This window comes from Siniperca chuatsi, linkage group LG8 (assembly GCF_020085105.1).
Source record: "Siniperca chuatsi isolate FFG_IHB_CAS linkage group LG8, ASM2008510v1, whole genome shotgun sequence".
NCBI lineage: Eukaryota > Metazoa > Chordata > Actinopteri > Centrarchiformes > Sinipercidae > Siniperca > Siniperca chuatsi.
Genome location: NC_058049.1, coordinates 18,225,850 through 18,253,576, shown reverse-complemented (window position 1 = coordinate 18,253,576; position 27,727 = coordinate 18,225,850). Strand labels below are relative to the sequence as shown.

General features: G+C 39.0%; 5 protein-coding genes across 10 annotated transcripts; 2 read left to right on the top strand and 3 right to left on the bottom strand.

Annotated features, from left to right (window-relative positions):
• Nucleotides 1–102: 102 nt before the first annotated feature.
• gdf9 (growth differentiation factor 9) lies at nt 103–3,704 on the bottom strand. Its single transcript, XM_044204649.1, has 2 exons — nt 3,200–3,704; nt 103–1,839 (listed from the first exon to the last, which is right to left on the bottom strand). Exons 1-2 carry the CDS (start codon nt 3,702–3,704, stop codon nt 899–901), a joined length of 1,446 nt encoding a protein of 481 aa, XP_044060584.1. The 3' UTR covers nt 103–898.
• Nucleotides 3,586–20,197, top strand: LOC122879969 (septin-8-A-like). 6 transcript variants are annotated; one of them, XM_044204655.1, is made up of 10 exons: nt 3,586–3,717; nt 12,991–13,105; nt 13,276–13,471; nt 14,081–14,267; nt 14,356–14,517; nt 15,018–15,114; nt 15,317–15,485; nt 16,779–16,911; nt 17,015–17,202; nt 19,479–20,197. In XM_044204655.1, the coding sequence occupies exons 1-10, from the start codon at nt 3,703–3,705 to the stop codon at nt 19,531–19,533; spliced, it is 1,317 nt and encodes a 438-aa protein (XP_044060590.1). In that variant the 5' UTR covers nt 3,586–3,702; the 3' UTR covers nt 19,534–20,197. The 6 variants fall into 6 exon arrangements, with proteins under 6 accessions (XP_044060590.1, XP_044060591.1, XP_044060587.1 ...); XM_044204656.1 differs by lacking the exon at nt 3,586–3,717 and adding an exon at nt 9,674–9,817; XM_044204652.1 differs by lacking the exons at nt 3,586–3,717; nt 19,479–20,197 and adding exons at nt 9,674–9,817; nt 18,406–19,383.
• sowahab (sosondowah ankyrin repeat domain family member Ab) lies at nt 7,872–9,658 on the bottom strand. The gene has a single exon (XM_044204658.1). The coding sequence runs from the start codon at nt 9,656–9,658 to the stop codon at nt 8,267–8,269; it is 1,392 nt and encodes a 463-aa protein (XP_044060593.1). The 3' UTR covers nt 7,872–8,266.
• Nucleotides 20,198–20,768: 571 nt separating the features above from the next.
• Nucleotides 20,769–25,158, top strand: ccng1 (cyclin G1). The gene is made up of 6 exons (XM_044204661.1): nt 20,769–21,042; nt 22,379–22,642; nt 22,738–22,991; nt 23,384–23,462; nt 23,646–23,756; nt 23,974–25,158. The coding sequence occupies exons 2-6, from the start codon at nt 22,379–22,381 to the stop codon at nt 24,163–24,165; spliced, it is 900 nt and encodes a 299-aa protein (XP_044060596.1). The 5' UTR covers nt 20,769–21,042; the 3' UTR covers nt 24,166–25,158.
• Nucleotides 24,362–27,700, bottom strand: nudcd2 (NudC domain containing 2). Its single transcript, XM_044204664.1, has 4 exons — nt 27,269–27,700; nt 26,621–26,669; nt 26,365–26,516; nt 24,362–25,523 (listed from the first exon to the last, which is right to left on the bottom strand). Exons 1-4 carry the CDS (start codon nt 27,455–27,457, stop codon nt 25,440–25,442), a joined length of 474 nt encoding a protein of 157 aa, XP_044060599.1. The 5' UTR covers nt 27,458–27,700; the 3' UTR covers nt 24,362–25,439.
• Between the last annotated feature and the right edge of the window lie 27 nt (nt 27,701–27,727).

Here is a 27,727-nt window from a genome sequence, read left to right as displayed (position 1 = left end):
TAGCCTAACGTGCCTAATGTCTTTCTCGTGTTTCTTTAGTGCACAAACATTGTCCCTGTGTGGTATGAGCATGTTCAGCCACCTGTATACACACAACATTTATGCATGTTATTTTTTTATTTTTCCAACTTTCTAGAGAATCTGTCTACATATTTTCATTCTTTTGAATATTACTAAGCTGAGCACAGACACACAGTGAATTCATTCAATTTGCATAAATAGACATGACATGCATTTAGTCACATTCAACCAGTACAACTTCACAAGTGCAGTCAATTCATACGTATGCACTCACCAGGGTCATAAATACACACTGAAACCTTGACAACTTTCATTCTGGACATTATGGAGACAGCTGCCATTCAGACAGCTGTCTGTAATCCCCAGGAATAAAACGATATGTAAAAAGGTTTGATAAGAGTTTGAGACTGCTTTTTCCATATTTTGTCCAGAACAGGGCTACTTAAAACTTGCCAACTGTGTTAAATTAAAGAATAATGACAGACCACCCACCCAAAATAAGTTAACAAAAAAAAAAAAAACTTAAAAAAATCATACAAAATCATACAACTCATTTTCTTCAAGTGTGTCAGATTCAATACTATGTTTCAAATAGCAAGTTGAAGAATAGGATGCACTGGCATCCTTTGTCATACCTTAACAGAAAGGAAATAAATGTCACATCTCCACATTTTTCATTTGGATAAAATACTTTTTGTTTAAGTAAACACACCTGCTCTAGATCAAACTTCTTTCATGCACAACGATTTTATAAATTCATGAAATCACTGAGCCTGGCCACAGTATCTGATAGTCCTCCTGTGATGATTTGAGGAGGTTTGTGGTGATGTTCCATTCAGCCTGTAGAAAAGGATGAAAGAAGAAAAGACATGTTGGCTTAGCGACATGTGCACCTGGTAGCAACCATGTCTTCAAACTCCTTGTAGACATAGGAGCCATCCTCTTCAAAGATCATGACACTCAGGGGGCTGTAATGGGAGGGAATACACGAGGGCCTGGGCACAGAGGAGTCAAGCTTCTCATAGATGATGTTTTGCACCATGGTGTGGACAGGTGAACCGTAGATGAAGCCCATGGTCCTCGGGCAGATGCCTCTGCAGTACCTGGGGTTGTACTTTGGTGGAAAAACAATCCAGTGATCTAGTTTGAGCTGGCTGAACCGCACCCTGAAATCATACAAGGCACAGTCACTTGTCGGGAATTCAGAACTCGGCAGCAGCTCAGGCAGGTGGATATCCAGACTTTTATCCCCTCGTTTGCTCTTTGAAGATCCCCTCTTCCCTCTCCTCTTTCGCCCAATCCTCTGATCTGCTTTGAAAACCATCTGCTTGTGAACTGTGTTTGCTGCAGTGGCTGGCTCTTGACCTGCTTTGGCATTGACCAGTAACATCTGGTGGCCGATTTTGCTGGTGTCATTGAGATAAAGAAGCAGAGGAGGGGACCTCAGGGTGAACTTCAGTGGGCTTTTGCACCCATTACCTCTGGCTCTTTGTTCCTCTGGGCAGGTGACGTTGATGAGCAGGTGTATATTCTTCTTCTGAAACTTTAAGAGAGGCTGGAGAAACGAGGTGACGTCAACCTCCACCCAGTTCCAACTGCTCCTCCCGTTTGAGCTGGCTGTGAAGTTCACTGCGTGGTGGACCTCAGGACACAGCTGACACTGGTTTGAGTGCTCCTGCTCCTTGATACTCAGGTAGCACACGGAGTTGACAGGTGCTGCACAGTCATGGCCAAAATTGTAAAGCAGGGCCGACTTCAGAAGCTGTTCTTTTCTTCTTACTTGATCAAGGCTGTAGGAAAGATCCTGCATAAAACTCTCTGGAGGAGAGCACAAGAAAACATAAGGCACTGTGTCACCATTGCATGTCAGCCTCACAAAAGAAGAGTCATGACACAAATGTCCATGTACTCATCATTACACTTTATTTTAATTAGCCAGAATAAACATGATTTGATTTTGAGATGTCATATTTCCCTCTTCTAACAACTATTCAAAAACTGCATAAAACAGATAATTTATTAATAATACCAAATGTACTCACTTAGCGTTTCAATATTGCAATCAAGTTTTAGTGTAGAGTTTTTACAATCTCTTTTCTAAAATATATTTAATATGAAAACTTAGTAAAAATAGGAGACTCATGATAAATGGTACTGTTGAGATAATTCACCAATAAACCAGTTATTTGGCTGTTTAGATAAAAATCACTGCTCACATTTAATCTGCACTGTTGGAACAATGTTTTAAACAACACAGATTTGCTCACTTTAAATATTTTGTCCAATTTCCATGTGGTGATGAAATATTAGATTAGACATTTTTGTCCTAGACTGTGCAACATTTTGTCAAATCTGTTAAAAGGACCAAAAGACAAGCAGCTTTTTGTTTGAGTGCTGTAACATGGCACATGTATGATGCATTTCAGTCTGGCACATCAGTGTCATTATGACCCCACTAATGACTATAGATTAAGCCTGCTGTTGGGCCCCTATTCACCCTCCTTCCACCCTGTGCACTGTGTACTCCAAGTTTAAGTACAGTGAAAATAGACTCCACATTGCAAACCCCACAATAACTCCTATGCTGGAATAACACTACTTTGCCCCCCGGTTTTCTTTGTCATGTCAAGATTGTGGAAATTTGACTAAACAACTTAATTTATCTGCACCATATCTGCACATAATAAACAAAATTAAAAAGGTTGTCAAACTAGGTTTAGCTAATAATGCAGGACCCTCCTTTCATATTGTTCATGAATGATGCAAATTACCTAACAAATATGCAGTTAATTATATTACCAAAACCAGCCAAAGTACAGTGAATCTGGGGCTTTTGAGGTCCCTGGAAGTCTGGGACCCCTGAGCAGTTGATAATCCAGCCTTGCTCCACCACAGCGTTGGAAAAAGTGACTTTTTAACTTTAGTTAGGTTACTCTTTACCTTTATATAGCCTATAGGGTGCTATAGACAACAGGTCATAACATTGGAGTTGTATTTTTTTCAGCTTTTTTCTTATATCCTATGACCTCCTTTTTTGTGTCTTTGGGTGTTAGATTTTTAGAGAAATTACTATTTTATTCATTTAATTTGCCATCGAGCCTCAGCACTGTAAATGTTATATTAAAGTGTGTGTATGGTCAATGCACAGTCAGCTGTAAAGTCTGTTTTACTTACTCACCGTTATTACTTTGTGCAAGACATTCATCTTGTGGCTTGATCAGGCGGACCGTGTTGTAGATTGTATTCCCGTCCAAACCCCCCTGCACTCTGGAGGACTTCTTGTAAACCTCCGTCAGATATTTCATGTACCTGTGCTCGGGTTTCATCTTTCTCTTCAGACCTGGGTTCCACGTCGACCCTCCATGCTCTGACAGGGCTTTGAGCAGCGGGGAGAAGATGGTGCCGTAATGGTACGTGAAGTCGCCCAGGTTGTGCAGCGCATTGGAGGCAGCCAGAGATGATCTAACTAGCGGAGATCTGCAGGTGACCAGCAGCAGTAAGACAACCGTGAGAAGATAACGAAGGGCAGCTGACATCAGCATTTGTTTTTCCATTATAAACAACGAAACCAGTCCAAACTTAGAGAGACTCTCCGCTGAGAGCTCGAGGTCAACAGGACCACGCACGTGCAGCCGCTGGGATTCAACACGGCGCAGGTGTTGGCAATCAACTCTATCACTCATGTTAGTTTATCAGGTAAGGACATGTTCGTTTTCAGCCACGTTATGAGTCATCAAAGCAGCAAGAGGCTAGTTTTGAATGACAGCACGATTAAGTTGAAATAAACAATGCTGTATCCTGCATCCCTGATTCTCATCACATAGCCTTTGGTAAGCGTTTTAGGAACTTTAATGTAAAACTAGAAATTAAAAAAGCAATTTACAGCTATAGTCACAATAAGATTTAAATTAAGATGTACATATATGTATATATCTATGATCAGTATGCAAGATTTTACGTCATGGCCTTTCAAAAAACATATTTAACGCTAAACATGTTACAAAGACTGTTAATTATGCCCCTCTAACACTAACTAAGCTAGCTAAGATAGCTAACGTTAGCTATCAAATAAAGTACGTTAAGTTTGGTTTAACGTTATTATTTATATAAACTGCACAGACATAAAGTATGACTAGTGTAGATAGGTTAATGCGTTTCTTTTGGAGTTTATTTTTAACCCTCAGAAGCTAGATAATGTCAATTAACAGCTAGCTAATTTAAACTGTACAGTTAATGCCAAGGTGCTAACTGGCTATCCTTAGCCAGTGTTGCTAACTGATGTTAGCCATGTATAATATGTATGTTAATTCTCAAATTTATTTACAGCATTAACTGACAGCTTTAGAAAAAATAAACTTGTGTATTGCTAATGGGGTATTATTTGTTCTAGGGTAACAGTTAATGATTTCAGATGATTACCAGATGTGTAAGATTGGCTCACAAGGTAATAATAACGTTATACTAAAAGTCAACAATGTGCCATGTTCATTCTGGAAAAAATAACTAAATAAAGTGTATCTACTTTAAAGCTGCTGTCCACTAGAGGGCAGAAATAAGTTTCTAAACAAATACACAGCATATCATAGCCTTGGTAAATTGTACTGTACAGGGTGTATGACGTTTTATGACATAAATAGACATGGGTCATTGAAAGTGCTTGCGTTTATATATTTTGTGCAAGAATAGAAATTGAAGTTCTTTTGAATTTGTTTTACTTAAAATAGCATCACTAACAGCACAGTTGAGAAGTGTTCACACATTCAAGCATCTCTCTCTTTTTAATTGTGTGAGCTTCTGTAAAGCCTGTTAGCTCATTCTCAGTGTTGTAACAGTTATATTAACCTTGATCTGTGTCTCAAACTATGCTGCGTTGGGTCCTTGAATTAGAGGGAATTGGGCCTGGAGTATTGTCTATATGGAGCATGTAAAAGGATCAGTTTGGACACATCCAAAGTCAAGTGAACGTGTGATTTCTGTTTTGTCAGGTTTCTGAGAGATGAAGTTACCAGTCCCTTCTCTGCTTATAGTTGTGTCTATTTTCAAAGTGAGACAAAAAAGCTGAGCCTCTGGAGGGGACTTTAAAAATTTGCAGAGTACACAAAATTACTACAGAGTGTCTTTGTTTGAAGAATTTGATATCAAACACAGTTCACTGTTAATGTTTTGAAACTCAGCTGTTATCTGTCTTGTTATCTTGCCCTTTGGGCTTGGCATGTACTGTATACCTACATTTACAATGATGAACAAGTCACTACTATATTTTATGTGTGTGTATATATATATATATATATATATATATATATATATATATATATATATATGTGTGTGTGTGTGTATAAATAAAATGTTAAACAGTTATAGATTCTTAAAAAGTGTGTTAGCTTGCCACTACAACATGCACATTACTAGACTATTACAGACTGCACTTTGTAGAACGAATTGTATTGCCAAATGTACTGGAAGTAACAAATATACTAACTACTTGACTAAACAGTTTTGTTGCACACTGGAGGTTTTGCTTATCTTTGGCAGTTTGCACAGTATGTACCGAGGTATGTGGAAAGGCACACACTGCTGTAATCTTATCGTGACGATATGTTGTAATTTTACACAATTTTGTTGTCCAAATAAATGATTTCAAGAAAATTATACTTAAAAACTAACAAAATCCATTATTTTTGTATTGAAGAGGTTTGTCTGATGTTAATGCATTGTTTGTTGCAGTGAACATCAGTTTGATTATTTTCTGTGATATTATGTACATTCATCAATATCATATAGATGGAAAAAAAAATTCTACTAATATCATCATGACATCGATTTCAACCATTTCAGCCAGTTTTAGTGGCTGCACATATAAAACTAACCATTTTTTCCTCAAGCTCATGTTACACATTATCTTACTTAAACTGCTTTTGTACTTTGCAGTCTTTTAACAAACATCCACATGGACCAGTTAGTTAATTACCATTATAGGTCTCCTCACCCAATGGATAAATATTATCAATGACATGAAAAGCTAAAATAAACCTCCTTGCAGCACTGCTTCAGTGACCATTTAAACTGTAATGGTAATATTAGCATGCCCCGCCCTCTACCGGCCTGAAATATGACGAGCAAATAAAGGGACAACATTTCCCATCGTCTGTTAAAATCATCTAAGATAATCTAAAAAACCATGTAATGTGATTTATTTAGAGGCACTGACTCAAAATGAAGAAATGATCAAAAAGAGTTTGTCTGTTCAGCACTAGTCAACCACTGAAAAACAAAATAAGCCAAGATAGTACAATAAAATCTTGTCAGCTAAAGCAATGCTCATATTGTGTGGTGGAAATAGCTGTAATTGGTCCTCATGTTGTGGCCTCTGAATTTGTGTTTACTATAATGACTTTGCTTTACTTCACACCAGTAAAGTTTAAAGTACCCCCATTATCATGCTAGCAGCATACAGCTTTTTGTACAGTGGTTGTCAGGGTAGAGTTGGATAACATTGCCATTGATTTAATATTGATTGTTGATTTGAGGGGATGAGCCATTGTGTTGATTGTATGGTTTTCCTGTAATATCATCACAGGACAAGTTTAAATGTTTAGCCCCACTGTTTGCAAGGTTCTAAAAATAACAATGCCATCCAATACTTTCATATTATGAAGGGTAGCTAACTGGTCCTCTAGAGACCACTAATTGGGCTTTAAACTGGGCCGTGTGTCAGTTCCACACCATATACTAATACTAGAATATATAACTAATCTGCATATTATACCGTTTTAAAGTAGCTAGTAGTATACAAAACATTTAGGTACTTTTCCATTTTGTACTGACAGGAAATGATACAAGACCTGGACCACACTACACTATTGTTGGACAATCTTTGATGTTTGCAAATTTTGTGTGAACCGTTAAAGACACAAAGAGACATAGGAAGCCTTTCTGTGGTAGATTTCCTTTTATGATCATTCAGTTGTCTTGCAGTATTAAAGAAAGGTTACTATGTTGAAGAGCTGTTGTGAGTGCAGCTGTCCTTTGTTGGGATCATTATGCAAGCAGCTTCTTTTCCAGATAACAAGACAAAGGACATTGTTCTGACACTGTTTTGCTTATGGCTTCATTGTCTGAGCTCCAACTATTTTCATGTCATCGGGGGATTGTTTTTCTCTGGGTCAGTTAAGGATAAAAAATAGTGTTTTAGTGTTGTGTAGTGAGTTTAGTGCTGTTTTAGATTACTGTTTTCAAACATGATCTGGGAAAAGAAGGCGATTCATTCAGTAATGACAAGATGAACATTAAAATGTTTTTGAATAGGTTGGTTGTTAGTTTCCCACTTATTACTTGTATTTAGCTGACATCCTTTCTAATCAATACTAAAATGATTGATTACTGTGGGGTATTGGGGGGCATGTCTTTTTTTTTTTTTAACCACATCAGTCCAGAGAATGAAGCCCGTGTTATCCCACAAAAGGAGGCCTCTCTCATCCATTACAGCTCAAGTTCACAAAGAGATTGATAAAGGAGACATTCCACCACCCCGTCCAGTTGCCTGCTTTGCATAACTGGTCCCACAAAAGTCTGCTTTGCTTTTACTGAAGTTGAGAGGTAGCTTCTTCAAAATGTTAAAACCTACCACTATTTTCAGTATTTTCTCTGCACTCAGTTTGCTTTGAAGAACTTTAACTGATTTAATTTTGATGATCAGAATATCATAAATATATAATGATCTGCTGTGCACAAAAGAAATAAGCATTCTACATCAACAACACAATGGCGTGTTTCACACCAGTGCAGCAACTGTTTCCCAGGTATGGTCTGCTTTCATATTTCCTCGTACTTTAAAGTCATGGAACAACAGGTAACTTCTAAAGATTTATTACACATTAGGTTATGAAGGTATGTATGACTGTCACTGATTGTGTTGTTAGTAAGAAAAATAAATTAAATGGGTTCTATATAACATGTTCATTGTTAATACATGGAGTTCAACTAAAGAAAAAAAGATGATTAAATTATAAATACCATTCATAAATAGTACATCCAACCATGATACACAGTACAAGAGAGATAAAGCCTGCAATAGGTACTGAGAAAGACGCATTTCTAGTTAATTTATAGACTTTAAGTGATCTAAAGGAGTATCAATAATGGCTTAAGTTGTTTTATATTCACATAATATACAAATAGGACCATATGATCTCTTACAATTTAAATATTGTCCATCTCACAGCTTCTTTTGTGATCCATGTCATTCTCACCAGTCATGAGCGAACTTAGTTGTTGTCTTTTGTTTCTTCCCTATGTGAGGCTGGAACAGTTTACTAATCGTGTTGAAGCCTTTCGGGTGCTCTCTGTATTCTCCATCTTCTGTCTTCTCCCTGTACTTGCTCTGCTGCAGTCCTCCCAAAAGTGCTCTGACCTCAGCTGACACACCTTTGCCCAGGTAGTGGAAGGCCTTCTTGCCATCGTCATCTCTTTCATTTACATTGGCTCCATAACTTTGCACGAGCAAAACCATTACTTCAGTGTGGCCGTGTATGGCTGCGATGTGCAAAGGCGTGTATCCTCCGTGTGCTTTGCTGTTGATGTTAACGTAAGTGCCACTTTTCCTGGGGATATTCATGAGTTTATGTATCATGTCGCTGTTGCCGTCCTTGGCAGCCCAGTGCAGTGCTGTGAAACCTGACATGAAGTCTTTCTTCTGTGCCAACCTTGTGTCCTGCAGCAGCAAACCATAGATTTGTCCCCACAGTCCAGCAGCACACTTTACCAACCACTCATGAGCTAATGGCTCCAGAGGCACAGACTCTGAGTACTTTGCATCATCTCCCTGTCTTGTGGTCTTGTTTTGGGGCCTCACCTGGGGAAAGCCTGGGGGTTGCATGTCCTCTCTCAGTCTGCTTTTCCAACATTGGGAGTCACTTAGTGGGTCCTTCTTGCAAGCTGGAAAGCTTAGATTTGGCACTGATGGCGCAGAAACTTTGGTTACCAACGGGATTGGGTTGCGTGAAGTTTTCTGCTGATGCACTTGGGACAGTAATCCCTCCTGTGTTACTGGTGCAGAGTCTCTCGGTGGGGATTTTACTGCTATGACAGCGAACACAGCTCCAGATGTCCTCGTTCTGCTCGCCTGATCTCCGGAGATATTCAGGACTTTGACAGTGGTTGTGTCCGCACTACTAATGCTTTTTGAAAACGGCCTCCTTTCCTGCATACTCCCCACATGCGTATGTTTGGCATCACTATAATACTTGTCATTTATGTTTGAGGGATAGCACATGTTATTGTTCTCAATGTCAGAATAAACCATCCTGTCTGCCTCGGCTCGATGAGGAGATCTGTACGAAAAGCTCGTGTTTTGGCTCGAGAAACTGTCATCCATCTGCGTTTTCTGCGAGGCATCATGCGCCAGCTCCTTAACAAAGTCCTGATACCGTTTCTTCACGACTACAAACTTCACCTCGTCGATCTGTTTGACCACGGCGACGCTGTTCACCAACTTCTTGAAAAGGTCCCTATTGTGCTGCTTTTCCGCGGGATCACTGCAGCTGATTTGACTCCTGAAATTGTTCAGCAGCTCCGAGTTCTTCACTTTGCCTCCGTGCTCCAGTAAAAAAGACAAAATAGATTCTTGGGTCAAAGCCATTTTGTCCTGCCGTGGATGAAAATGCGAAAAGACAGTACAAATAGTTTAAGGGATGACCTCCTCGCTGCCCGTGCTCCCCTCTCTGTTGTCCTCCACCAACCTGCGGCTTCCGGCGCCTCTCCAACCAAAACCACCCGTTTTTTATTATGGCTCTCCCCGGTAAGGGCTGTTTAGGGGCAGTGCAGACTCAATGTTTTGTCTCGTGGTTACTGGATCAATATCAAAGCTGCTAAAAAAAAAAAAAAAAAATCTTGTTTGTATTTTTATTTGTATGTTTACATGTAGAGAAAAAAAGGCCATGTAAAAAAAATCTGAGTCAAATGTTATAAATTATACTAGAGTAGAACTATATTTGTATGTTTATTATATCTTGAGTTTAGTTTAATACAGCAACTTCATTTTCTATAACACTTGTTTATTTTTATATTTAATATATTTTGTTATTTAACCAACATTGTGTCACATTATATATGTGGATATTCTCCTACCATAAATCTTCATGCCTAAATGTTGAATCTTTTGCGACCTATGATGCTAAATAAGGTCCCCAAATTGAGAAATCTTTTCCAAGGCTTAGAAAAACCTTTGAATAGATCTATGAGAATTGATTTATTCAAAAAATGATCACTATTCAAACACAACAACACAGCAATGATACGTTTATATGAATGATACAAAATGGATCCCAACAAGATCTTGACAATATTCTGGAAAATCCATGTAATTCAGTGTATTCAGCACTTCTGCTGTTGTAGCCTGTCCATACTGCAGTGGTGCAAAATACTGAGATTTATTTTTTACTTAAGTAAAAGTAGCAAAACCTCAATGTTACAGTACTCCATTCAGTCCTACATTCATAATCTACTTGTAGAAGCATATAAGTATTGGAAACAAAATATTTACGTATTAATAATACTAGGGCAGCCGAATGGCCCCTGTCAGACGGTTCTGTTATATCATTAGATTATTACTAATACATGTGGCTGGTAGAGTGAAGCTAATTTAAGAAACTTTATATAATTTCAGGTAGCTTCATATTTTACATGTTGATTATACATTTTGTCTTCAAAATTAACTAATAACTGTCAAATAAATGTAGTGGAATAGAGAGTACATAGTGTCAGAGAAGATATATAAAGTAGCATTTAATAGAAGTAATATTTTGAAGTACAAGTATCTAATTAAGTACAGTTACTTCCCACCACAGCCCGACTGCTCAGCTGAGTTCCTCTGTCACCGGGTTTGCGTTGCTAGGAGACAGCTGGTGTCCAAGTGTGTAACTGTTGAATGAACTTGGACTCACTTGAAATGTGAAATTATTATTATAATATTTTTAATACTGAAAACCCTGGGACGTGGAAAGTGGCTCTTCATACAGTTTTAAAAAAAACAACCTCTGAACTGAAAATGGAGAGAAACTGTTACAAATGAATACTATACTATTTCTGTGCTAGCTTGTCGTTTACCATGGCAACAACTACAAACCCGGGGCCTGTCTGTCGAAGCAGTTATCTGAATAATGCCTGAGTTAAAAAAAAACAACAACTAATGGAGCTTGCACTAAACTCCTTCAGAGTTAGAACAAGGGCTAAAGCTATTTAGAGCTGTTGTAATGTCGCCCTCCAGCACCGAGGGGGTGTTGCCTCCAAGTGGCCATATTGAAAGGAGTGTGAGTCTGTCCCTGTTAGATGTGCAGAGCAGGTCTGGCTGAAGACAGATAATTCCTGCACACAGCCACTTCTGACGATGGCGGCCAATGAGGTAGATGTTTTCGCAGTGAGTATGCTGATGTACTGTCTGCGGGCCTGCAGTGACTAATGATTTGCTGTCTTCAGAGTAGAAATACGAATTAAACTAGCTAACCCATAGCATTCAGGTGTATGTGAGAGGAAGGTAAGGAGATGTGTGCCGAGAATGCAGCCGGATCGCTGCGGTGTTGATGAAGCTTGTTATGCCTAATGAATCGGGATAAAGACGGGTTTTCAGATACGGTTGATTAAACAGAAAATGATGCATCGTCGCCCCGTGGAGACGTGCAGGAAAAAAAAGCGCACTTCAGCATCCAACTGTCCTGCATGAAACAGCACATCAACACTTCGCTGTTTACCATGTCAACACCTCTGACAGGTGTACACAGGTGCTGAACTGACAGGACGAAACTGTGTTTCATTCAAACGCTCGGTCCGTTTGAATGAAACACGGGACAGCAGGCAGTAAGAGGTTAAGAGGATAAACTTAAGTAGCAGCCTCTTCACGTGGTAGCTAGCTCCTCAAGAATCAGCATCGCATTGCTCAGCGAAAATATAAGTACGTATCAGCCAAACGTGTAATTCGTGGCAGTGTGTTAATTAAAACGCCATCATAGCTTACAGTACGTGCCTGGTATTTAGTCTCCTGTTTGCAGGATGCATTGCAAATGATAGAAGACTTTGTTAAGTTAAGGTTGTGTGTGTGTTTGTGTAACTGCGAAGGGGAGTTATGGGTACCAGGGCAGCCAGCAGCTTGGATATCTTCCCACCCTGTGAAATAACATCTAGATAAAGAGCTCATTGTGTGTGTGTGTGTGTGTGAGAGAGAGAGAGAGAGAGAGAGAGAGAGAGAGAGAGAGAGAGAGAGAGAGGCAGAAACGGATGATTGTTGTATTGAACACATCCTGGTCCTCATGTTGAGCCTTTTGCAAGATGCCAGTATCCCAGGGTGAATCTGGTATAGGAGGAATGAACTATCTCCCAGCCTATACAGCCAGGGCAAAAATACATTCTATATAGTATGCATTATTATATACAGATTCAAAGGCCTTTCATGCATTTTCAGTGTTATATCAATGACTGTGGAAAGTATAGACAACACGATTGTTGGGAAATCTGTGCAGTGAGTTGAATCATATTTTTATTAGCTTGAATCAGGCCTCAGACTTGAAACACGGTAACAGTTGCAACATTAACAATCGCTAATCGATTAGTCGTTAAACAGAAACATAATCGCCAACTACTATTTTGATAACCAATTAACTGTTTAAGTCATTTATCAAGCAAAAAGGCCAATTTTTTCTCACATTTTATTTCTGTTTTTAATAATTGTAAGTTAAATATTTTGGGCTCTGAAAAAAATGTGATGAGGGATGACCTCATTTGCAAAGAATGCTTTTAAGCTTGAAAGCAGAATGTGGGGATGGGATCTGACAGAAGGACTTGTTTAACCATTATCTCACCATTTTATAGATTTTTGTTGTTGTTTTGTTGTTGTTGTTGTTTCCTATGATGAAATATTTCTGAAATGCAAATATTTTATTCTAATATATTGTTCGCCCTGCCTGTTTCCAAATACCTCAGAATGAAGAAAAGCGAATCCTGGAGCTCGGAGGCCATGTGGGGTTTGACAGTCTTCCAGATCAGTTGGTCAGCAAATCAGTTGCACAAGGATTCTGCTTCAACATCCTCTGTGTAGGTATGTCTGAATCCAGGAGGAGTTCATAATCCAAAGTTAGCGCTATGAACGTCACATGCATTAATGTGGAATTTGGAGCATTAATGCATCCCCTAGTCTTTCCCTCATCTCTGTTCACCATGTGTCATTTTCTCTCTTTTTTTGATTTTTTTTTTTTTTTTTTTTTTAAGGTGAGACCGGGATAGGCAAGTCAACATTAATGAACACTCTTTTCAATACATCGTTTGAAAATGAGGAAGCCAGCCACTATGGAAGTGAGGTACAGCTACGCCCACAAACGTATGATCTGCAGGAGAGCAATGTCAACCTCAAGCTGACCATTGTGCACACTGTAGGGTTTGGAGACCAGATCAACAAAGAAGAAAGGTACCGATTCTTGCAGATGTTTGTTTGACTTTTAGTCAGTTTGCTATTCAGACTGAAAAAAGGATGAAAAAAATGAAGAAACTGTCCTGCACAAAGGAAGAAAAAGATAGAATGTTATTAAAATGTTTTAGAAAACTTGTTATAGAAATCTTCAGTGCTGTTTTGATATTTGATATATTGATCTTTAAAAATTCACAGAGCTAGCTATAGAAATTTCTCTTGGTTAGATCATCTCCAGCTATTAATCATTCCCCTCACTTGCTCTGGTACTTCAGCCAACACACTTACACAGTATGGAATTGAGGAAGAGATCTGGCCCATTTCTGGCATGTGAATTGTGAGGGAAGAAAGGGAATATGGGAATGATTGGTTGAACTAATGCAATCTCAATAGACATTTGAGTGCTGCAACAGCAGGGAGTAAAAAAAGCGGGCATTCTTCGCTGCAAGACTGTAGTTGCAGAGTTTGTAACTAGGATACAGAGTTTGAAACTAGGATACTAACATGCCTCTCAAACAACAAGGAAAGCGATGTAAAATTTATTGTTCACACCTGTAAGGATAAAATAATGACGCTCATCTTTTATGTCTGTACTGTCCTTCTGTGCAGCTATAAACCCATTCTTGAGTATATCGATGCCCAGTTTGAAAAGTACCTCGAAGAGGAGCTAAAAATAAAACGCTCCTTGTTTAACTGCCATGACACAAGAATCCACATCTGCCTGTATTTCATCGCTCCCACCGGACACTCCCTGAAGTCCCTTGATCTCGTCACAATGAAGAAACTGGACAGCAAGGTGACCACAGAATCTGGTCTCTGTGTCTTTCAGCAGTTAATGTCACTTGTTCTTCAGTCTGTCACTCATATTGTGTTTTTTCATGCAGGTGAACATCATCCCTGTTATTGCAAAGGCAGACACGGTATCCAAGAGTGAACTGGACAAATTAAAGATCAAGATTATGAGTGAGCTGGTCAGTAATGGAGTGCAGATTTATCAGTTCCCTACAGAGGATGAAGCTGTTGCAGAGATCAACTCCTCCATGAATGTGAGTACTAGAAACACACAGACACACATATACAATACAATACGATACACGTGTGTGTGTGTGTGTGTGTGTATATATATATATATATATATATATATGTAAGATAGCATGCATTCTCACTTTCTCCACCACTGTATTCTTACTAAGCCCCCACCCATATTTTGGTATTGTAGCACTTATTGGGGCATTAGGCCATTTTATTAGTCTGGTTCCAGACCTTTGAATTGCTGCCTGCATTTTTCCAGCAATTCAAATAAAATAGACATACTAGTAATAAAATAAGTGAAACAGCCTGATTATCACGCTACCATTTTCTGATTGGTGTTGTAGAAAATTTAGTAAAAAGAACTGAAGTACAGCACAATATAAGGCCACACTGAATCCATAGTTGATATATATTCAGAAGCATGTTGTAATAGCAGAATGCGATTCTGGTTATGACAGCAGTAGTATTATTTTTAACCATATTTTTGTAACAATATCAGTACTATATGTTACAGACTCATCTTCCCTTTGCTGTGGTTGGAAGTGTAGAAGACGTTAAAGTAGGAAATAAGATGGTGAAAGCACGACTGTACCCCTGGGGATCAGTACAAGGTGAGTCCGCTGAATTGATTTGACACGCATCATTAAAATCCCCCAAACAGTAGAGTTGTTAAGTCAGATGCCTACTGCTGAACTATTATTCGTTTTTCACTTGCTATATAAACATGATTCTCTGTTTTTATGAGTAGAGTAAGCACCGAGTTCACTCAGTAAGTGCAAAAGGTTAAATGATCAAGCTTATTTTTTTTTCCAGTGGAGAATGAAAACCATTGTGATTTTGTGAAGCTGAGGGAGATGCTACTGCGTGTGAACATGGAGGATCTCCGAGAGCAAACACACGCTCGACACTATGAGCTCTACCGTCGCTGCAAGCTGGAAGAGATGGGCTTTAAGGACACAGACCCGGACAGCCAGTCGTTCAGGTGAAATTAGGGACAGCAGTGATGTAATGCATCTGGGCAACTTACTTCAGTGAAACTGCTAAAAAAAACTCTGCTCTTTTATGATGCTAAAACCGTGCTGATAAATGATTTTAAATTGATTAACAGCACATTAAAATCCATGTTTATATGATTTGGTGAGATGTAAATGAATTAATGCCATCTGAACACTATCCAGATGGGTTTAATTTATCCAGGGAAGGTCAGGTAACTTTGTGTATCTGTGATACAAAACGACAGACTTGCTGTGTTTTGTGGACTTTTTAAACCTCTCTTTCACCAACTTCGTCAAATCAAATCCAAGACACACCACCACACACACTCCCACCCTGGACCAAATTCTTCTCTGGACATACATGGACAAATCCATCTCATTACTATATAAGCATGAGGAAAATGAGAAATGTTTGGTGTGGGGGGGAAAGGGAATAGATAAATGATTAAACATGTGCTAAGACCAGAACAAATAGGAAAAGTAAGGAGTTGAAAAATAAAATGAACTAGTGAAAGATAAATAGAAGAGTAAAATAAACAAAGTAATTTTTTTTTTTTTTTACTTATAGGAGGTAAAGGAAAAAAGAAAGCTTTTCTCTTATTTACCAACCGATTGGATCTTAAAGGAAAAGTGTAAAGCTTTATGTGTCTATTTAGACTCTATATATGTATTTGGTTAAATTTTTCACTCATCTAAACCTTTTAGTGCCTTCATAAATTCATCTAGAGATTAGCCACACAATCTCCCTGATATTGGGGAGAAACTACAGTAAATCCAGTTCCTGTGTGTTCATGAAATGACAGATGATGTTAGTTGTTATATCTCAGATGGAGTTCAGTATTAGGTTGAACCAGCTATTTATAAATCCATGTTTGTCAAGTCCTTCTTAAAGAGACAGTTCCCATTCCCAGTCCCATTATATAAAAAATAAAAAATGCAGACATCTCTACGGCCGATATCGCCAAAACTCGGCAACTTACACCAAAACAATCTAGATGGATAAAGAGCACTACAGGTAAGAGGAAAAATATGTATTTTTGATTTTGGGGTGAACTGTCCCTTTTAAGCTCTTAGTAGCTACCAGCTGATTTCAAACTAGTTTGTGGCGTACAACCCATTTTAATTTTGTTATGCATTAATCCTCACCTTGTAAACATTACTATGTTACAACTAAGCTAAGTTTTAACTTAGAAACAGCTGGGGCAACCAGCTTCTGGATACTAATCATCTGCAAATTTGCATTAGACTGAGTTTAACATTGCTTTTACGCTGATCTTCAGCCTTCAGGAGACATACGAAGCCAAGAGGAAGGAGTTCCTTGTGGATCTGCAGCGCAAAGAGGATGAAATGAGACAGATGTTTGTCAACAAAGTGAAGGAGACAGAAGCAGAGCTGAAAGAAAAGGAAAAAGAGGTGAGGATTGACATTATCATAAAATAACTACTCATTGAAAATACGCTATATTTGGTTTGTCTCACATTGTGCCCGGTCCCATCATCATCATCATCATCTCTAGCTTCATGAGAGGTTTGAGCAGCTGAAGCGGATGCACCAGGAAGAGAAGAAGAATCTGGAGGAGAAAAGACGAGAACTGGAGGAGGAGATGAATGCCTTCAATAGAAGAAAGGTTGCAGCTGAGACACTGATGGGACAGGCACTCCAAGGCTGCTCACAACCATTTAAGAAGGACAAAGACAAGAAGAAGTAAGTCTGCTTCTCTATATGTATTTGATTTGTATTGCTGCTTAAGTGGTTTCTTTCTTACACCATGCTTGTCAGAGCAAGCATTAATGCCACTAAAAAGTAAAAACACACAAGATCTCTCAAGCTATTCCGGGATAACTGGCTAAATGTCTTACATGCATTACATTCACAAGCCATGGACTTGTATTCACTAAGCCAGTCTACGTGGAGCTGATTGGACAGAGGGGGCAGGCATATAATGTGATTAATGAGATTGTGTTATCTTCCCAGAAGCCATGTTGGCTCCGAAACTGATACAGGGACAGATTCAGACTGACACTTTGTGCCCAGACATAGTAGGAAGGGTCACAGCTTGCATGACACAGCCTGATGCTTATTTCTCTGCGGGCTGACCTGCCAGACTGTATCTCAGGCAGGGGCACTTCTGTTTACATTCGCCTGGTCTCACCGATGCTCACGCCATGTGCAACGCAGATGATACTCAGACGTCCCACACAGATCTGTAATCACTTCTGCAGGTGGAAATATTTTATGTCAGGATGGATTATGTATGCCTAAAACTTACATGCACAGTTTGAAGCTCAACATTAGCCTTGAAAATCCACAATCACAAAGGTGTCTTAATGATTAGTAAAATAGAAACAAATGTGATGAAATGAAAGCATAGTTCCCTCAAACATTTTCACTATTAATGCCCAGAGTATCAAAGGCATTAAGCCAGTGTAATGCCACACAAGATGTGACTTCAACAGGTTTCTACTGTAACCATTTTTAGTGGCACAGGCATAGTTGGTTAGCTGTGCTCTAGACATGGTGTCAGTGCTATGTGTCTAGTTGAATATGACCTTAAAGACAGATTAAACCCTTGATTTGAGTGATCAGATTGAGAAATATCCGTACATCTGCAGTTTTAATATGATTTCAGTCCACCTATGAGTGTGACCTAAATCTGATGTGGAGAAATTGGTTTACATGAAGTTTGAAAAACTTAAAAAGAAAACAATCTGATTTTAAATGTTAAAATGTCAAAAACAGGAGTTGGGGTGCCAGTCTGACTCTGAACTCAGAACATAGACCTACAACCCAAACACTGTTGCATTCCCATTTCATTCATTTATTTATTCCTTTGATTTCTACCATACCTCAAATCCTTCTTTTTGTTTCTTTTGTCCATATTGTGTCTTATTGCTTTTCCCCTTTCAGTTAATTTATGGATCAAACATCCAGGGAAACCAGGAATGTGTCTGCCATCTGCATGGGAAAAAGAGACTTACTTCCTGACACTGTATGTGTGGACAGTGACTATGCACATATGTGAGCCTGAATAATGTGATGGCTATAAGCCTCTGTGTACTTATGGATCAAAAAGGTAGCTTTGCTCAGTCTATTTAATTCGTCCCTAATGCTGACTCTGCTAGACACACAATCCGTGGACTGTTTTCATAACATGTAGCTTGTGTTATTTTATGTTCTTGCCCTGAATGTGTGTTCATCTCCTGTTGTAATTTAAAGTCTCTGTTTCTCAGTGAGACACAGACAAAACTCAATGGGAACAGAACCGGGGATTTTCAGTTACTGACTGACTTAAACTGATGGTTGTGAGTTATGTTATGTATTAACATGGAGTAAGCATTTGTGTGTATTTATACATGCAGTTATTCATAAATTGAATGGTCTCGTAGTTTATTTAATACAGAATGTCTAATAATGTACATACAAATATTGCTAATTGTTTTTTTAATTTTATTTATTGATAGTTTGAGGTAAGATAATTTAACGCCATTCTATGCAAAGTGAGTGAGTCTGGAAGTGAGTTAAATATTTTGCCTTCATTTATATTCAAATAAATAATGACAATGGAAAACCGAGCAGAGCATCAGTTCATGTGTTGGTCAGCTGAACCCATTACCCTTAAATTCTCTTCGTTCTCTGGGGCTTCCCATCACATCAGTCATTTGTATGATTCAAAACATTTCATATTGCACACTTTGTCGTCATGAAGTACCAAATGTCCACACACACCCCACTGTTTTTCTGATTTTGATTGTTTAACAGTGTACAGTATTTCTGTAAAAGCATTTATCCATTTAATTCAAGTTTCAGTTTTGTTTTTGCCTCCAGTCAGTGGCAGCAAACAGGATAAACAACAAAATGCTTATTAAACTTTATCATTTGCACTAATTTTGTAGTATTTCGTGTCTTTGTCTAGTGACCTTAATGGATATGTAGAGTTGCTTGTTCAGATAAATGACATGGTTTTTCTTTCCCTTTTATAGCTTCTTTAGTCTTCCATCTGCGTGCTCCTTAACCTCAGGAAGGAATTTGAATTAGAAGACTTTCTACCACATCAAAAGATCACAGACTAACAGTCAAGTGTATTATTTTTACAATGTGAAATAACAGTTTTATAGAAATGCACTTAACATCCCTGAAAGTGAGTCAGCCTGAAGTCTTCCATGTCTACTAAACTCTCCTTTAAGCTTTTCAGCAGTGCTCTGTAGCATGGTCTCTGCATGGCTCCTAACCTTCATTCCTAAAAGTATTAAAAGATCTTCATTGCCAAAATCTCAGTTTTTGTACTAAACCTTATGTCATCTGCCATGTTATGCTTGTAGTTTTTTGACTGATGACAATTTACACTGTGAGATATATATTATAAAGTGACATGCTATTGCTGTTAAATGTTGTACGGATTGAACATTATGATTTATAAGCACTTTAATCAGTCATAGCACAAATACTATCTTTAATCATTGTAAAAGGTGCCCTATGATACTAACATGTCAGCCCTTATGTTGTGTCAAAAAGATCTAGTTAGAAGTATTTTATAGTTTTAAAGTGCAAAAACTATATATACTGTTGTTACATGAAAAAGCCTGGATGAATATAAATTCAGGATTAAATCTCTTAATGTTAGTCGATCTATATGGTGGGTCTGTGTGGGCCTGCTTGCATATTTGTATATCCTGATGTAATAAAGAGTTACTTTATTGAACAGTGCCTTGTTCTCTCCATAACTGCACTTTTAGATAGAAAAAGTGGACAGAAAACAGGTTGCTTAAACTGTGGTCTCAGCAGGTTCGGGTTCCTTCCAGACTGTTCCAGAAATCTGCCAGCAGGCGTCCATTCAGAAAGAAGAAGAGACAGCATAGTGTCATAATGTCTGGCCTGTGAAAACAATCGGTATATGAAATTTTAGGAAGTCCTGCTGTTTTCCAGAAAATTCGCTAAGGCTTTTGCTGTTTTCTCTGTTATCCCACCGTCTCATGTAATGTTGTATACTTTTTCTTGGCCTCTATTTTGAACGCACACTGTGATTAACTGTGTCAATTGATATCGTATATGTTGTGCAGCTTTACTGTTAAAAGTAAACGTGATTTTAGTGTATAAGTTGAATATAATTTTATTGCCAATACAATGGAGACCATAAACACAGTTGGTCGCAATTTTCGGTCATGTTCCGCCTCCCCAACTGCGATTGGCCCTCTAACCTGTAAAGGGCGGGACTTAATCGTGACTGGTTGGGAGTATATCCAATTGAGATTTAGAACCAGGAATGTCATCCGGCGATGACCAATGAAAGCTCACCATGTTTGGGCATGGGCTTGGTTTTTTGCCTGCATTAAAGCCCAAACTGCCCTTTTCCCCATCGCCTTACGCCAAGGGTAGGGGGTGTGCATAGGGAGAAATTAACCTATGCTTAAAACTTTCTTTAGTGAAAGTTCATACTTACACCTTTTTGTGTTTTAAACCTCTTTTCACTCGCGTATTTAAAGCGCGCCGAGGTTTTTTTCCACTGCTGATTTTTCATTATAATAAGGCAACGTAACTTGATTCAAGGTAAGTTAACCAATCTTCCTACTATATCATGTTAACTAACCAACATATGTTTAACTTAAAGTGATATTTGGGAATTTAAAACCTTAAGACACGTCGTTATGTGGCTGTCCGTAGCTTAAAAGAAACTAAACTAAGACTGTGAACATTGAAAATGGGTGGAACGTTAACGCTAGCGGTTATGTTAGCGTTAGCAGCTAACTGTTACCTTGTTAACGTCGGATTAGTTTGTCATTTTCCTTTCACCTTCATGAATCGCGACGTTAAATTGATTTAATGCCCGCAGTTTTGTGTCTTATAGTTTTAGCCACAGTTTTAGGGTTGAAACTGTTATATCACAGGTTTGTTTTTATCGTCAGGCTCTGTGTTAGCTTAGCTCTCCATTGGTGTGTATGGCAGGGACATGTCCCGACATGTCGAAGGTAATTCCCTGCCACACAGACCCTGATCCTTTGATAAAACGCCTAATGGTGTGCCCAGAATGTCAAAATGTTTGTAAATCATATATTTTAAGACACTTGTATTGACCTTAATGTGAGAGAATACTATTAGAAATTGTGAGAAACTTTGTTTGACATTTCCCTGTTGTACCACCACCACCACCACCAGTCTAGTCCAGTTGAGTCCAGTTCAATGACAGGTGTTAGGGGAAGGCATGTAACTTACAAATTTGGAAACACTGCCGTTTCTCTGATAACGTTACTCCTGAGCAATATATAACTTTATCCCTAATCCAGACCTGTCTTATTAGTATACTACATACATTTTATATGCTGAACTGTGTTTAACCATTTTCTTATTTAAGTACAGCTGTTCAAAAATTTAACACCAACTGTAACAAAATGATAGCTATTAGCTAGGTACTGTATCTTGGGTCCATATGTTATACAATATTAACATATACACATATATATATTTAATTTATAATAATTTTATATATTTTTTCCCCCATTGGGCCATGGTATAAATTACATCGGAGTTGACATTTTGGAATTTGGTTATCTTAATATTGTGTAACTGCTGTCTTTTTCTGGTCTCAGTTCACAGATGCAAATTTGTAACTTATTTGACTGTTATAGCAGAGTGAAACAGTTAATGTCTCTACCTGCTTGGCCATCGTATCCACATTATGTTTTGTATAGACCATATCACCCAGCACGTCGTCTCATTAATGCATCTGTAGACATGCGCCTTAAACACACCTATAGTTGTATAGGTAAGGGCTATTAGGCGATTAATTGACTAATTGTTTCAGCTCTGATATATGTAGATATAGCCATTAATGCGTTTTAGTTTGATTTAGTCAGTATTATTGAGCTCTATTTCCTTATATGAACAGATGATTGACACAGTGACAGGACCCGGTGCACAGCCCTTTGCAGTTCAGCTGAAGGCCCTGACAGATCTGGAGGGCCGATACCAACCAAAGCTTAGCGGCTTGAGGCTCATTGAGGGCTCCCAGGACAATGGCCTCAGGATGACCACCAGACTGAGGGAGCTGGAGGTGAAGGACCTGCTCTCTCTCACCAGGTTCTTTGGTTTCAGCTCAGAGACCTTCTCACTGGCCATCAGCTTGCTAGATCGATTCCTCTCTGTAATGAAGGTTTGTAAATACATTCATGCCCGAAAAGTAAATCTAGTTGGCTAAAATAATAAAGGTTGTTTTATAATCTAATTTCCTTTCCCTGCCTTCCACAGATTCAACCAAAGCACCTGTCCTGTGTGGGCCTGTGCTGCTTCTACATTGCAGTGAAGTCTGCAGAAGAGGAGAAGAACGTGCCTCTGGCCAATGACCTGATCCGCATCAGTCAGAATCGCTTTACGGTGTCTGACATGATGAGGATGGAGAAGATCATCCTGGAGAAGCTCTACTGGAAGGTGAAGGCCCCCACAGCCCTGCGCTTTCTCCGCCTCTTTCACAGCCACATTCAGGAGCAGCTCGACGCTGAGAGGTAAGGACAGACAGTCACATCAACCTGCAGGGCTGAACCATGACTCAACAAGATTACATTTACTCTTCTAAAATATGTCTTCTCATATTTAGCTTTAAAGAGAACACTAGCCAAAAATACTTTTACGGCCAGCAGGCACAGTCCTATTTGAAATCATGTAGATTTTTAGACATGTGACATGTTAGAGAAAAAATATGAAAATCACCTGTTCAAAACATTACCAGTGTTATTATGGTGTTGCACTTAAGTTAAAATATATATAAATCAATTTTGTTATCTTTTTGTCACTAAATTGACGGAAGCGGATTGATGTCTAATTTAGTTAGCGCTGCCTCACATCCATCTCATATATAAGTTGCAATCTTGACACTAAAAGCATTTTCTTTTTACAGCAAGAAGATACTGAGCCTTGAGAGATTGGAGGCTCAGCTGAAAGCCTGTCACTGCTCATTTGTCTTCTCCAAAATAAAGGTAGGCCAAAATAACTGGTCTGCCAACATTTTAAAAGATGGCCTATTTCCAGTTGGAATAACATTGTATTAGATGAATTCATAATATCAACGTGGCATCCAGCAGTTCCACTTTACTAAACATTTGATCAAAAATCAAACAGCTATCATGTTGTGTAGTAATGTATACTCTGTTTCTCTGCAGCCATCTCTGCTTGCCATGGCTCTACTGTGTTTTGAGGCCCAGGAAGAACATGACCCTGAGCACACTGACAAAATACCAGAGACCCTGAAAAGTCTGCAGCAGCAGCTGAATGTAAGTACAAACTATTTTTATAATCTTAAATGCGTTGTGCACTAAACAACTTTAAAAGTAGTTTTGGTGTAGCTTTGTTTGGTTAAAGCCCAAAGATTGCTTAATGTTATGTGGGAAATGGTTACCATTGACATATGGAACAGACACTGGGGTGTTTCATCACAATTAACAATTTCTCTTCTCTCTCTCCCCCCCGCATGTTGTTTCTTCTATGCAGATCAGAGACGGGGACCTGGTTTGTGTGCGGGAGTTGGTTGGAAAATGCCTGGCTGAATATGCCACCACCAAGTGCTCCAGGCCTAACAGCCACAGGCTTCGCTGGACTATTTCTGGAAGAACTGCACGTCAGCTGAAGCACAGCTACTACAAGATCACTCATCTTCCCACCATACCTGAGTCAGCTTATTAAACCTGGGGGTACGAAGGGGTGACCTTACATGCAGAGAAAAATTACAACTGTCCCCAAATGACTTATGTTCTCTGATTGGATGTAACTTTTTTGGGTGACTTTCTTGCAGTATGGTCACCCCCATACAGCTTATTTTCCTTACAGACCTTTATCTGTAATGATCGAATTTCTTTAAGGAAAAGCTAAAAATGTTAGGATTTTCCCCAAGTTTGTTTGTTGTCATCCATTTTTTCAAGCACACTGTATTATCTGCCCCAATGACAAGGAGTAATGCTTCGTCAGAAAGGTTCATCTACTACCATCCTGCTAAGTTTTACTTTCTTGGTTGAGTTGCTTGCACAAGTGTACAGTATGTTCTTGTTTAAATCCGTACCACGGTGTTTGGTATTTCCTGGAACGGGTTGCTGGTTTTAAGCTAATAAGTATAGAACCACCTAGGTCCTCAGTCCACCATGTGGAAGAGGAGGGAGAAGGATTTTGTGAACAGCAAAAATGGAACCAAGAAATCGGGCCCGAAATCCTTAACTCTCACCCTAGGTTGCTAAACTGTCCTGAATGCACACTCCTACCCAAGGTGACGTTTTTTTGTTTTGTTTTTTTGATATGGCGAGGGTGCTCCGGTGCCGGTTTTCTCCGGTGAAGTGAGGCTTGTGACGACCCCGTCATGTATGCCTAACCATACTGTTTAGAGCTGAAATGTCATCAGCGGTTACAGATGAGTTGTTTTCACAGATTCTTGATTTGTGTGAAGCACTGCATGTATTAATTGATTTCAGTTGTCAATTATGCAGAGAACACTAAAAAAAAGTCATTGCAGTGGAAAAAAGATTGGAATTGGTATTGCATTTTTCTTTGCCAGTTTCTCTGTCTAGTTGTAGTTTCTTTTAGTGAAAAGAATAAAAATGTGTTCTCCAGTTCAAAATGGCTAATTGAATACACCATCTGGTTAACCTATGTGCTTGTACCTTTCAATAAAACTTTATTGAAAAGCCATTGCTGTGTGCATTCTTCTCATTATTAAAAGACAACACATCCCACAGGCTTCTTACAACCAGATAGAGCAACTTGCCAAATTATGCCTAAACTAAATCAGTCGAACAATAGTCCTGTAGATCACCCGGTGTTTGAGTTCTGAAGGGAATTGGCCTTTGATAAGGCAAATCTGATCAAAGGAGATCAGATGAATCCACTGTTCCTCTGCATGTCATGGATGTCCTCAATAATGCTCATTAGGCAGAGGTGAAATCTCCAGTACATAACAGGTTTTGACATCGTTACTTGTGTAAACTGGAAAAGTCCGGACCACCACCAGCAAAATTTCCGGAGATCTCTGCACCGCTGAAGTCAAATCCAGGATTCTAGCAAAGAGGAAGTGCAATTAATTTATGAGCAGAAACCCTGTTGCCACTTGTCAAGGCTAGCATACATTTTACAAACTCACACTGTATAATAGAAAATATGTGATGCTCTAAGGCTGAATCCATATCTGATTCCTCTCCACCATCATCTCTCCAGTAGTTTGAGAAGCATGGAAACAATCCACATCTGCCGCTGCTTTGCTCGTCTCAAAACATCCCCAAACCACACCTGTTACATTTCATTGTTGAAATGTGGTATATGGTGGTACCATTGTTTAATAAGGCACACTATTAGGGGTTTATAAGCTGTAAACAATGGCTTTTTTAATTTTTAATAAATCATTTACTAATGCTTTACAGAACAGTCAAACGCCATTAATAAGAACAACTTTTGGGATGCCAATTTGTTAAAAATTCCTTTGACTGGTTAGATTGTTTCACCACTTATTTCTAGAAAAGGGCTGCAGACGATCTAGATCAAAATCCATTTATTAGCCTCTTATTAACACTTACAACTGCATTTATTAATGCTTACTAACATTTATAACTACATTATTACATAACAGAAACCAGCCAAAGAGATTCTCAAAACCTGGCAACCCAAAATGTGTTATTATTAATGGCTTATAGCTGATTAATAAAGCATTAGTAAATTATTTATAAACCATTAATAAAGCCATTAGTTAAAACTTATTAGCCCTTTATAAAGGCTGCCTTATTAGAAAGCGTAACCTACCTGGCTAACAAAGTTACACCAATGTGGCCATGTGTAGAGGGAGACAGGTCTAATGTCTTGACAACATACACCATGGCCCTTCAGAAGGCACTTAATCAAACTAACCTCCCGCTGGAACCTCTCCAGTGTGAGCTTTCTCTGCATCTGGTCCTGGACCCAGGCATTCGCACAGTACTCCCCCTCCAGCAGGGAGGGCCAGCAGTTCCCTGCCTCTCTGTTAGTCTTCATCAGAATGATCTGGATGAGACACTTGTCCTCTAGGCAATAAAAAAACAGGTAAGCAGGAGTGAGATAAGGGTGGCTTTTGTAAGTTAAAGTCTAAGTCAAGTTTGAGAATGTTACTTAGAGGTATCCAACCTACCTATTGTCCATGTAGCCTCGTCAGACACGGTTGTGTCAAACAACTTTCCCTGACAGAATGTAAAGAGAAGAGACTGTGAGGTTAATACGTGTGTTCACACAGCAGTCAAAATTGAGCAACTGTGACTATTCCCTTCCTTGTTTCGCTTCCATGAATGATGATTTTAAAGTCATAGGGAGTTGTCAAGGAGTCTGAGTAGACCTAGTTGAAAGAAAGAAAGACCCTTGTAATGCCTGTATTTATGCAGCTCCCTGGAACTCGATCACCTGAGTGGAATACAGCCATCTTTGATGTTCCTGATTACACCTTTGCTTTTCCTGCTTTGAAATGTCAAAATGTCAGCTATAAGTACTCCCACATTCAATGTATAACTTTATACATTTAAAAACCCTTAAAGTCTTTATAGTGACCTGGACACAAAGCAAATATGTTTTTCTCTTCCAGATTTTGTTTGTTGGACAGTGGATAGAATTCATGAAACACATATTTTACTTTCTGCCTACCAAAAGGCAGACAAAACAGATTCAGAAAATGTAAAGGAAATCGACTTAGATTGGATCCCACATCTTCTTTATTTACACTTCTTTCTCTCTTAGATAAAAATTATGCTGGTTGGGAGAAGTCCCAAGATTAACTACAGGAGCTTACCTTGAATATTTCCTCCCCTTTGACATGCAGCTCGATGTCTCTGGTCCCCAAAAGACACTTGACCTCTTTAGCAGAAGTCCCATGAGGCACATTGACTTCGATGAAAACCTCCTCCATGGTCTGGTACCAGGAGCCCCAGGGTGTCTTGCAGGGAACGACGCCGCTCCTCTCCTCGAAGTGCACGGACATGATGCGGCTTCACACCGGCTGACAGGTCGGCTAACTTAGCTAACTAACTTAACTTCAGTTACACTATGTCTGGCTAGCAGAGAAGTTATGCTAACATTTTGCTACTCGGCCAATCTTAATCGACTGCTTTACACACATCGCCTGCTGTTGTGAACATCTTAGGTTACATTAGTTTCACTATTTTGTGGTTATGTTCTCTCTCGCCATGTTGTTGTGCCTCCCACTCTCTCGAAACTTCTTCTTCTCTCAGTGCGGATTCAGTTCCGGTTG

Coding starts and splice junctions, on each gene's coding strand:
- gdf9 (XM_044204649.1), bottom strand. CDS start 3,704: ATGAGTGATAGAGTTGATTGCCAACACCTGCGCCGTGTTGAATCCCAG. Junction 1,840..3,199: donor TCTTGCACAAAGTAATAACG/GTGAGTAAGTAA, acceptor GCTCTCCTCCAG/AGAGTTTTATGCAGGATCTT.
- sowahab (XM_044204658.1), bottom strand. CDS start 9,658: ATGGCTTTGACCCAAGAATCTATTTTGTCTTTTTTACTGGAGCACGGA.
- LOC122879969 (XM_044204656.1), top strand. CDS start 9,674: ATGAAAATGCGAAAAGACAGTACAAATAGTTTAAGGGATGACCTCCTC. Junction 9,818..12,990: donor TTTTATTATGGCTCTCCCCG/GTAAGGGCTGTT, acceptor CAAATACCTCAG/AATGAAGAAAAGCGAATCCT. Junction 14,518..15,017: donor AGATCAACTCCTCCATGAAT/GTGAGTACTAGA, acceptor TATATGTTACAG/ACTCATCTTCCCTTTGCTGT.
- ccng1 (XM_044204661.1), top strand. CDS start 22,379: ATGATTGACACAGTGACAGGACCCGGTGCACAGCCCTTTGCAGTTCAG. Junction 22,643..22,737: donor GATTCCTCTCTGTAATGAAG/GTTTGTAAATAC, acceptor TGCCTTCCACAG/ATTCAACCAAAGCACCTGTC. Junction 22,992..23,383: donor GAGCAGCTCGACGCTGAGAG/GTAAGGACAGAC, acceptor TTCTTTTTACAG/CAAGAAGATACTGAGCCTTG.
- nudcd2 (XM_044204664.1), bottom strand. CDS start 27,457: ATGTCCGTGCACTTCGAGGAGAGGAGCGGCGTCGTTCCCTGCAAGACA. Junction 26,670..27,268: donor AAGGGGAGGAAATATTCAAG/GTAAGCTCCTGT, acceptor ACATTCTGTCAG/GGAAAGTTGTTTGACACAAC. Junction 26,517..26,620: donor CGAGGCTACATGGACAATAG/GTAGGTTGGATA, acceptor TTTATTGCCTAG/AGGACAAGTGTCTCATCCAG.